The 10606-nt window shown below is 39.7% G+C and overlaps 1 protein-coding gene across 3 annotated transcripts in view; it reads left to right on the top strand.

The window, feature by feature from the left end:
* The window catches only part of LOC139759225 (uncharacterized), a 39302-nt gene that overhangs the window by 8223 nt on the left and 20473 nt on the right, over nucleotides 1-10606 (top strand). For all 3 annotated transcript variants that reach the window (XM_071681316.1, XM_071681314.1, XM_071681315.1), the window contains exon 5: nucleotides 3988-4119. In XM_071681316.1, coding sequence (XP_071537417.1) covers nucleotides 3988-4119 — 132 coding nt within the window. The remainder of the gene's footprint in view (nucleotides 1-3987; nucleotides 4120-10606) is intronic.

The following is a 10606-nucleotide window of genomic DNA, read 5'->3' as shown; positions in this document are numbered from 1 at the left end:
AGTGTGAATGAATGTGGCCTTTGCTGTCTTTTCCTAGCACTACCTCGCGCACATGCGGGGGGGAGAGGGTTGTTATTTTATGTGTGGCGGGGTGGCGATGGGAATAAATGAGGCAGACAGTATGAATTATGTACATGTGTATATATGTATATGTCTGTGTATACGTTGAGATGTATAGGTATGTATATTTGCATGTGCGGACGTGTATGTATATACATGTTTAAGTGGGTGGGTTGGGCCATTCTTTCATCTGTTTCCTTGTGCTACCTCGCTAATGCGGGAGACAGCGACAAAACAAAATAATAATAATAATAATAATAACATTAGTCTAATTTTAGAAAATTCTACATGACCTTTCAGTACCTCCAGCAAACCACAGTATGAAGGTCCTATCATATGTAGATGACCTTGCAATCACATCACACACCCAGACACCACAGTAGCATCATCAGTATGCAGCACTGCATTACACATTTGGCTTACCTAGAGTAGAATGTCTGCATCTGTACTTAAGTCTTCAGTTACTCTTTTAACCCTAGACAGACATGTATTCAACCTACATCCTCCAGTCACCTTAAATGGACAATCACTACCACTGAACAAAACATCAGCCATTCTACACATCACATAAATTAAACACATAACATTCACTTCTCACTCCAGGAACAGCAGTACAGTAGCTGCTATGGGTAACACCACAGTGAGTCTATCCTGTTAGTACTGTTCCTGTAGTACTGTTTAAAGAGTATTTTTATGTAGTTTGATGAAATTTTACCATAATTTCATAGTTTTAGTTTTATTAGAAAAAAAAAAATCCTGCATGAACTCCCAGTACCTCTGGAAAGCCACATTATGAAGGTGCTTATATGTGCAAATGACCTCATAGTCACATTACAATACCCTAACACCACAGTACCATCAACTTAACATACACAATTGAAACTGGCTCACCCAAAACAAAATGATTGCATCTTCACATAAGTCTTCAGTAGGATATGAATCCTACTTACATCCTCCAGTCACCTGGAATGGACAATCAATCCCATTGAAAATCATCCATTCAAGGCATCATATACATTAAACAATTGACATTCTCTTCCCACACAAAAAGTATCAACACACAAACTAGTTGCCCTCAGAACACTAATTGGTTTTAGATTTCTGAAAAAAAAAAAAGAAAAAAGAATCCTTTAAGATCCTCAACAAACAATTCATCCTCTTCACCCTAAACTATCCCTGGTCGTCAATCCTCTCGAAAGCAAACATAACTAGGCTGCAAACCACACAAAACAGTGCACTCAGAACATTCACTGGCTGCTTGGCAACCTCAAACATTTAACAACCATACAATTAATTGAACAAAGATTCTCCCAGTACATTCTCACCTCAATATGGTTCACACTCAGTTCTTTGCAATAGCAAAAGACCTCTCCTATTTAAACCACTATACCATCCTCCCAACTTGAGTCTTAAATACTACCATACCAGACATAACCCATCTAAAACTATGCTTCCCAAACAAACATGTGCCACAGTTTCCCATCTATGCTTCGGATATCACTAATCCCTGCAGTACTATAAACACTGATTGAACACATCCCAAGACCCCTCATACCCATGATGCAGCTATCACAATAAAGACAAACTTACTGTTTAGTTGCCCAGCACTCTCCCCAAATTGGGAGTGTGTGAAAGGAGAACATTGAGAGTAAATGTGAATAAAAGCGAGATTACTAGGTTTAGTAGTGAAGAGAGATGGGTTACAGTATTTGGAGCAAGGGTGTGAATGGAGAGAACTCGAAGGAATTATAGTGTATAGTGTTTTAGATACCTGGGAGTGGATATGGTAACAAAAGGAACCACGGGAGCTGGAGTGAACAACACACACACACACGGATGTCAATCTCTTTGAAAAGAGATTGTTCATAAGGACAGTGAACAATTCTTTGAGAGTTGTTGGGACAGATCAACCAAAGAACAAAACATGAAACTGACTGAAAAACTTTTTAAAACAGTTGTAAAGATATACTTTTATGGTATAAAAGTGGTGGATGAATGGAACAGATTGAGTGAGGACATGATTAATACAGACAAAATAAGGAAACTTTAAAATTTGTATGACAGTGGAGAACCCTCATGAGATGGGGCCTCATAAGTTTTAAACTCCCTCTTCATACACACACAAAAAAGGTAATTACATCATTTTAAAATTTCACACAAACACACCATTGGCCTCTGCTACTTGTAGAGGGAATCACAGAACCATTTTAAAACTAAGCAGTGGACCTTACAAAATTCTTAAGCCATGTTACTTACCTCACTTCCCTGTGTATTCACCCATTTTTTTTACTAATCTTACAAAATTATCTTTTGCTGCCCTTCTTCATAATGGTGTTTTATTTTCTTACATTTACAATATTACCTTCTTTCTCTGATATGTACTGATTTGAACATTCTTATCACACATATTTCATGTCTGCAGAGAAAACCCTTTTTAGAGTTACTTTGTCAGTCATTTTGACTCTGTTTTTTGATTGACTTGTGTTTTTGTTTCTTCTGCTTTATGAGAGACTCCAGTTCAAGTGCTTTTACTTCCTTACTATTCATTCTTGCTATTCCACTTGAACGTTCCATGTCTACATCATAATTTCAGTAGTATTGTTGTATTTGTCAGATTATATGGGGATTGCAAATACTTTATATATTTTCAATATGGTAATGTTAAAGAAATATGTGGGATGGGTATAATGAAGAGAGGATAGCAACAAGCATAACCAATCCAGTATCTTTATGACACAAGCAGGAATATGATATATTACGTGAATGGTGTGAGGCCTCTAAGAAGTACTCAGTATTATGAATGGAAATGGTGAACAGCTTGTGAAGTTGTGTGCAGAAAAAGGACTGGTGATTGGGAATGCCTGGTTAAAAAAAAGGGACATACACAAGTATAAGTATGTGAACAAGAGAAATGGTCAACATGCATTATTGGATTACATAATTTTTGAGAGGCATGTAAGAGTGACTTTTGGATGTAAATATGCTGAGGGGTTAAGCTGGTGGGATGTCTGATCACTATCTTGTGGAGGCGAGGGTAAAGATGTGCAGAGGTTTTCAGAAAAGTGGAAATAATGTTGGTGAGAAGAGTGACAAGAGTAAGTGAACTTGGAAAAGAGACTTGTGTCAAGAAATACCAGGAGAGATTTAATGTGAATGAAACTAGGAGAGTGGGCAAGGAATAGGAGGTATTTAGGGAAGCATTGCTGGCATGTGAAATAGATGTATGTGATATGCAAAAGGTGGGAGTTGGGCACATTAGAAAGGGTAGTGAGCGGTGGGATGAAGAAGTAAAGTTGCTAGTGAAAGAGAAAATGGAGGCATTTTGGTACTACTTACTGGGAAGGAGTGCAAATGATTGGGGGATGTATAAGAATAATTGGCAGGAGGTCAGGAGGAAGGTGCAGGGGTTGAAAAAAGAGGACTTGGGTTGGAGTGAGCGACTATCAGCAAACTTTAGGGAGATAAGATGTTTTGGAAGCAGGTATGTAATGTGCAAAGAACAAGAGAATGAATAAGAACATCGGTGAAAGGGGCAAAAGAGAGAGTGATAACAGGTACTGATGAAAGGAAGAAGAGATAAAGGGATTATTTTGAAGGACTGTTGAATGTGTTTGACAATAGAGTGGTAGATGTAGGGTGTTTTAGTCATGGTGGTATGCAAAGTGAGTGACAAGTTTGGTTTAATGAATAGAGAAGAAGTGGTGAAAGCCTTACATTATTGAAATGTGGAAAGGTGGCTAGAGTTTAGTGTTTAGAGGGAAAAGCTCAAGGTTTTATCCAGTAATCTGTATTTCTGCTGTCATGTATGATTTCCATTAAAATTGTCTTTTAGTCTAGATAATGCATGTGAATGTTAAAACAAGAAGTGAAGATTGCAGTTTTAGCCTCGCTGAAATTCCTTTAAACAATTTTGAAAACATTTTCCAGCTAAGAAAGTTTGAGGCAAACTTGTACGATCGATGCTCCATTGATTTGGTAAGCCGTATGATTGAGGGCTGTGGAGAACGACTCACAACTTTAGAACTTCACCTGGCTGATGATTGGTATTTTGCTGCACAAGTATGTTGTATGTAGCTCTAAGACTATACTTATTGTTTTCCTTTGTTTGTTTCATATGCTACACAAAATAGTTAAATTGTTTTTATAACAGTTTCATTGGTATGAAAGCCATAATACTGCATACTTCCTTTTAATTTTTCTTACCCCATATCAGGTGTAACTTTTCTGTACATACATTAGGCAGGTCAAGATGAATTATTTCCAAACAAAACAGTCACTGGAAATATTTATTCATCAGTAACAGCACCTAATTTACACACACAATCTCTCATACCTTTTTAGTTACCATACCCAGGCGGGCTTATACATATTTCTTCCATATCTGTTCTTCATTCATGCCACATAATGTCAATAATCATTTTCTACATTATATAATCACACCATTATAAGGCTACATGTCTTTCAAAATGATTAATTTTATTTTATTTTCACTGTCCTGATTCACTATTTGCACCAGAAAATAAACCTCACCCATAGGCACTTGATATATCATTTTTCAAGGTCTTTGTTATCTTCCATCAAAATTCCAAACATGGGCAAGCCTGCATTTTCATCTTTCTTAATTTCCCCTACAACTCAGGTGATTTACCAACTTCTGAACTCTATCCCTGAGCATACTCACTTTACAACAAAAAATCTTTGCACTTTGATCTTTCTTCCTATGAGGTATTTCAATCATATTTCATAGTCTAACTCCCTTTCTGTAAGGAAAGACACCTTGTTATCTTTGTGTACTCCTGTTCCTGATGGTTCAGTGAGGATGAATCATCTTGGATACACATGATGTTGGGGATGAAGTGACATTTTAAGCCTTGAATAGCAGGTGCTCTTTCTTTCAGATCTGTAGGTGGGAACCTAGCAGAAGCTCAAAATTTTAACTCTTGGTCTTACAAAATTCTCTATTGTTTCTCATACCTTTTTATTGTTTTTATACATTTATTTTCAGATTCTAATGCTGTTGTTCATTTATTTTTCATATAATATATCATTTACCTGCCATATATTACTAAAATATTCTACACATAATAATTCATACCTGAAGCAGGGGGTAGCAATGCTGTTTCCTATGGGGCGGGGTAACACCAGGAATGGATGAAAGCAAGCAAGTATGCAGTCTGTTGGGGATGAGAGGGCCTGGGAAGTGAGTTAGTTGTTGTTTGCCAATGATACAGCTCTGGTGGCTAATTCAAGTGAGAAACTGGAGAGGTTGGTGATAAATTTGGAAAAGTGTACGAAAAGAGAAAGTCGAGAGTAAATGTGAATTAGAGCAAGGTTATTAGGTTCAGTAGGGTTGAGGGTCAAGTTAAATGGGATGTAAGTTTAAATGGAAAAAAATTGGAAGTGAAGTGTTTTAGTTATCTGGGAATGGACTTAGCAGTGAATGGAACCATGGAAGCAGAAGTGAGTCACAGGGTGGGGGATGGGGTGAAAGTTCAGGAAGCAATGAAAAAGGTGTGGAAGGAGAGAACGTTAACTTGGAGAGCAAAAATGGGTATGTTTGAACGAATAGTAGTTCCAGCAATGTTATGTGGTTGTGAGGCATGGGCTATAGAAAGGGTTGCATGGAGGAGGGGTATGTGTTGGAAATGAAATGCTTGAGGACAATATATGGTGTGAGGTGGTTTGATTGAGTAATGAAAGGGTAAGGGAAATGTGTGGAAATAAAAAGAGTGTGGTTGAGAGAGCAGAGGAGGGTGTGTAGAAATGGTTTGGTAACATGGAGAGAATGAGTGAGGAAAGATTGACAAAGAGGATATATGTGTCAGAGGTGGAGGGAATGAGAAGTGGGAGACCAAATTGGAGGGGGAAGGATGGGGTGAGAAAGATTTTGAGCAATTAGGGCCATTCTGAATATACAGGAGGGTGAGAGGCATGCAAGGAATACAGTGAATTGGAACGATGTGTTATACCAGGGTAAATGCGCTGTTAGTGGACTGAACCAGGGTATGTGAAACATCTGGGGTGGGCTTGGAGAGGTCTGTGGGGCCTGGATGTTGATGGGGAGCTGTGGTTTCAGTGTGCTGCACATTACAGCTAGAGACAGAAAGTGAACGAATGTGTGTGTGTGCGCATATATATGGATATGTGAGTGGATGCGACTTTCTTCTGTGTCATGGCATTACCTCCCCAGGAAATGACATGGAATGCATGTATAGTGCCATTGTACAATGGCAAAGGGGATAAAGGTGAGTGCTCAAATTACAGAGGTATAAGTTTGTTGAGTATTCCTGGGAAATTATATGGGAGGGTATTGATTGAGAGGGTGAAAGCATGTACAGAGCATCAGACTCTCTCTCTCTCATCTTGGTTATATCGACACACATTTAGACACCCCAGTATATATATATATATATATATATATATATATATATATATATTGGGGAAAAGCACTGTGGTTTCAGAAGTGGTAGAGGATGTGTGGATCAGGTGTTTGCTTTGAAGAATGTATGTGAGAAATACTTAGAAAAGCAAATGGATTTGTATGTAGCATTTATGGATCTGGAGAAGGCATATGATAAGAGTTGATAGAGATGTTCTCTGGAAGGTATTAAGAATATATGGTGTGGGAGGCAAGTGGCTTGAAGCAGTGAAAAGTTTTTATCGAGCATGTAAGGCATATATACAAGTAGGAAGAGAGGAAAATGATTGGTTCTCAGTGAATGTCGTTTTGCAGCATGTGTGCGTAATGTCTCCATGGTTGTTCAATTTGTTTATGGATGGAGTTGTTAGGGAGGTGAATGCAAGAGTTTTGGAGAGAGGGGCAAGTATCCTGTCTGTCGTGGATGAGAGGGCTTGGGAAGTGAGTCAGTTGTTCGCTGATGATACAGCGCTGGTGGCTGATTCATGTGAGAAACTGCAGAAGCTGGTGACTGAGTTTGGTAAAGTGTGTGAAAGAAGAAAGCTGAGAGTAAATGTAAATGAGAGCAAGGTTATTAGGTACAGTAGGGTTGAGGGACAAGTCAATTGGGAGGTAAGTTTGAATGGAAAAAAACTGGAGGAAGTGAAGTGTTTTAGATATCTGGGTGTGGATTTGGCAGCGGATGGAACCATGGAAGCGGAAGTGAGTCATAGGGTGGGGGAGGGGGCAAAAGTTCTGGGAGCTTTGAAAAATGTGTGGAAGGCGAGAACATTATCTCGGAAAGCAAAGATGGGTATGTTTGAAGGAATAGTGGTTCCAACAATGTTATATGGTTGTAAGGCGTGGGCTATAGATAGAGTTTTGCGGAGGAGGGTGGATGTGTTGGAAATGAAATGTTTGAGGACAGTATGTGGTGTGCGGTGGTTTGATCGAGTAAGTAATAATAGGGTAAAAGAGGTGTGTGGTAATAAAAAGAGTGTGGTTGAGAGGGCAGAAGAGGGTGTTTTGAAATGGTTTGGTCACGTGGAGAGAATGAGTGAGGAAAGATTGACCAAGAGGATATATGTGTCAGAGGTGGAGGGAACGAGGAGAAGAGGGAGACCAAATTGGAGGTGGAAAGATATAGTGAAAAAGATTGTGAGTGATCGGGGCCTGAACATGCAGGAGGGTGAAAGGCGTGCAAGGAATAGCGTGAATTGGAACGATGTGGTATACTGGGGTCGACGTGCTGTCAGTGGATTGAATCAAGGCATGTGAAGCGTCCGGGGTAAACCATGGAAAGCTGTGTAGGTATGTATATTTGTGTGTGTGGACGTGTGTATGTACATGTGTATGGGGGGGGTTGGGACATTTCTTTCGTCTGTTTCCTTGCGCTACCTCGCAAACGCGGGAGACAGCGACAAAGTAAAAAAAAAAAAAAAAAAAAAAAAAAAAAATATATATATATATATATATATATATATATATATATATATATATATATACACATATTCCTATGAGTTCACAGGGAAAATGAAACACTCATAGGAATATCTTGATCATGCACAAAATTGTGATCCTTTCCAATATATATATATATATATATATATATATATATATATATATATATATATATATATATATTTTTTTTTTTTTTTTTTTTTTTATACTTTGTCGCTGTCTCCCGCGTTTGCGAGGTAGCGCAAGGAAACAGACGAAAGAAATGGCCCAACCCCCGCCCCATACACATGTACATACACACGTCCACACACGCAAATATACATACCTACACAGCTTTCCATGGTTTACCCCAGACGCTTCACATGCCTTGATTCAATCCACTGACAGCACGTCAACCCCTGTATATCACATGACTCCAATTCACTCTATTCCTTGCCCTCCTTTCACCCTCCTGCATGTTCAGGCCCCGATCACACAAAATCTTTTTCACTCCATCTTTCCACCTCCAATTTGGTCTCCCTCTTCTCCTCGTTCCCTCCACCTCCGACACATATATCCTCTTGGTCAATCTCTCCTCACTCATTCTCTCCATGTGCCCAAACCATTTCAAAACACCCTCTTCTGCTCTCTCAACCACGCTCTTTTTATTTCCACACATCTCTCTTACCCTTACGTTACTTACTCGATCAAACCACCTCACACCACACATTGTCCTCAAACATCTCATTTCCAGCACATCCATCCTCCTGCGCACATCTCTATCCATAGCCCACGCCTCGCAACCATACAACATTGTTGGAACCACTATTCCCTCAAACATACCCATTTTCGCTTTCCGAGATAATGTTCTCGACTTCCACACATTTTTCAAGGCTCCCAAAATTTTCGCCCCCTCCCCCACCCTATGATCCACTTCCACTTCCATGGTTCCATCCGCTGACAGATCCACTCCCAGATATCTAAAACACTTCACTTCCTCCAGTTTTTCTCCATTCAAACTCACCTCCCAATTGACTTGACCCTCACCCCTACTGTACCTAATAACCTTGCTCTTATTCACATTTACTCTCAACTTTCTTCTTCCACACACTTTACCAAACTCAGTCACCAGCTTCTGCAGTTTCTCACATGAATCAGCCACCAGCGCTGTATCATCAGCGAACAACAACTGACTCACTTCCCAAGCTCTCTCATCCCCAACAGACTTCATACTTGCCCCTCTTTCCAGGACTCTTGCATTTACCTCCCTTACAACCCCATCCATAAACAAATTAAACAACCATGGAGACATCACACACCCCTGCCGCAAACCTACATTCACTGAGAACCAATCACTTTCCTCTCTTCCTACACGTACACATGCCTTACATCCTCGATAAAAACTTTTCACTGCTTCTAACAACTTGCCTCCCACACCATATATTCTTAATACCTTCCACAGAGCATCTCTATCAACTCTATCATATGCCTTCTCCAGATCCATAAATGCTACATACAAATCCATTTGCTTTTCTAAGTATTTCTCACATACATTCTTCAAAGCAAACACCTGATCCACACATCCTCTACCACTTCTGAAACCGCACTGCTCTTCCCCAATCTGATGCTCTGTACATGCCTTCACCCTCTCAATCAATACCCTCCCATATAATTTACCAGGAATACTCAACAAACTTATACCTCTGTAATTTGAGCACTCACTCTTATATATATATATATATATATATATATATATATATATATATATATATATATATATATATATATATTTTTGCTTTGTCGCTGCTCCCGCGTTTGCGAGGTAGCGCAAGGAAACAGACGAAAGAAATGGCCCAACCCACCCCCATACACATGTATATACATACGTCCACACACGCAAATATACATACCTACACAGCTTTCCATGGTTTACCCCAGACGCTTCACATGCCCTGATTCAATCCACTGACAGCACGTCAACCCCGGTATACCACATCGATCCAATCCACTCTATTCCTTGCCCTCCTTTCACCCTCCTGCATGTTCAGGCCCCGATCACACAAAATCTTTTTCACTCCATCTTTCCACCTCCAATTTGGTCTCCCACTTCTCCTCGTTCCCTCCACCTCCGACACATATATCCTCTTGGTCAATCTTTCCTCACTCATTCTCTCCATGTGCCCAAACCATTTCAAAACACCCTCTTCTGCTCTCTCAACCACGCTCTTTTTATTTCCACACATCTCTCTTACCCTTACGTTACTCGATCAAACCACCTCACACCACACATTGTCCTCAAACATCTCATTTCCAGCACATCCATCCTCCTGTGCACAACTCTATCCATAGCCCACGCCTCGCAACCATACAACATTGTTGGAACCACTATTCCTTCAAACATACCCATTTTTGCTTTCTGAGATAATGTTCTCGACTTCCACACATTCTTCAAGGCTCCCAGGATTTTTGCCCCCTCCCCCACCCTATGATCCACTTCCGCTTCCATGGTTCCATCCGCTGCCAGATCCACTCCCAGATATCTAAAACACTTTACTTCCTCCAGTTTTTCTCCATTCAAACTTATCTCCCAATTGACTTGACCCTCAACCCTACTGTACCTAATAACCTTGCTCTTATTCACATTTACTCTTAACTTTCTTCTTTCACACACTTTACCAAATATATATATATATATATATATATATATAT

This window comes from Panulirus ornatus, chromosome 32, assembly GCF_036320965.1.
Source record: "Panulirus ornatus isolate Po-2019 chromosome 32, ASM3632096v1, whole genome shotgun sequence".
In the NCBI taxonomy this organism is placed as follows: Eukaryota; Metazoa; Arthropoda; class Malacostraca; order Decapoda; family Palinuridae; genus Panulirus; species Panulirus ornatus.
Note: the sequence above shows the minus strand (reverse complement) of the source record. Positions and strands in the feature narration are given on the sequence as shown.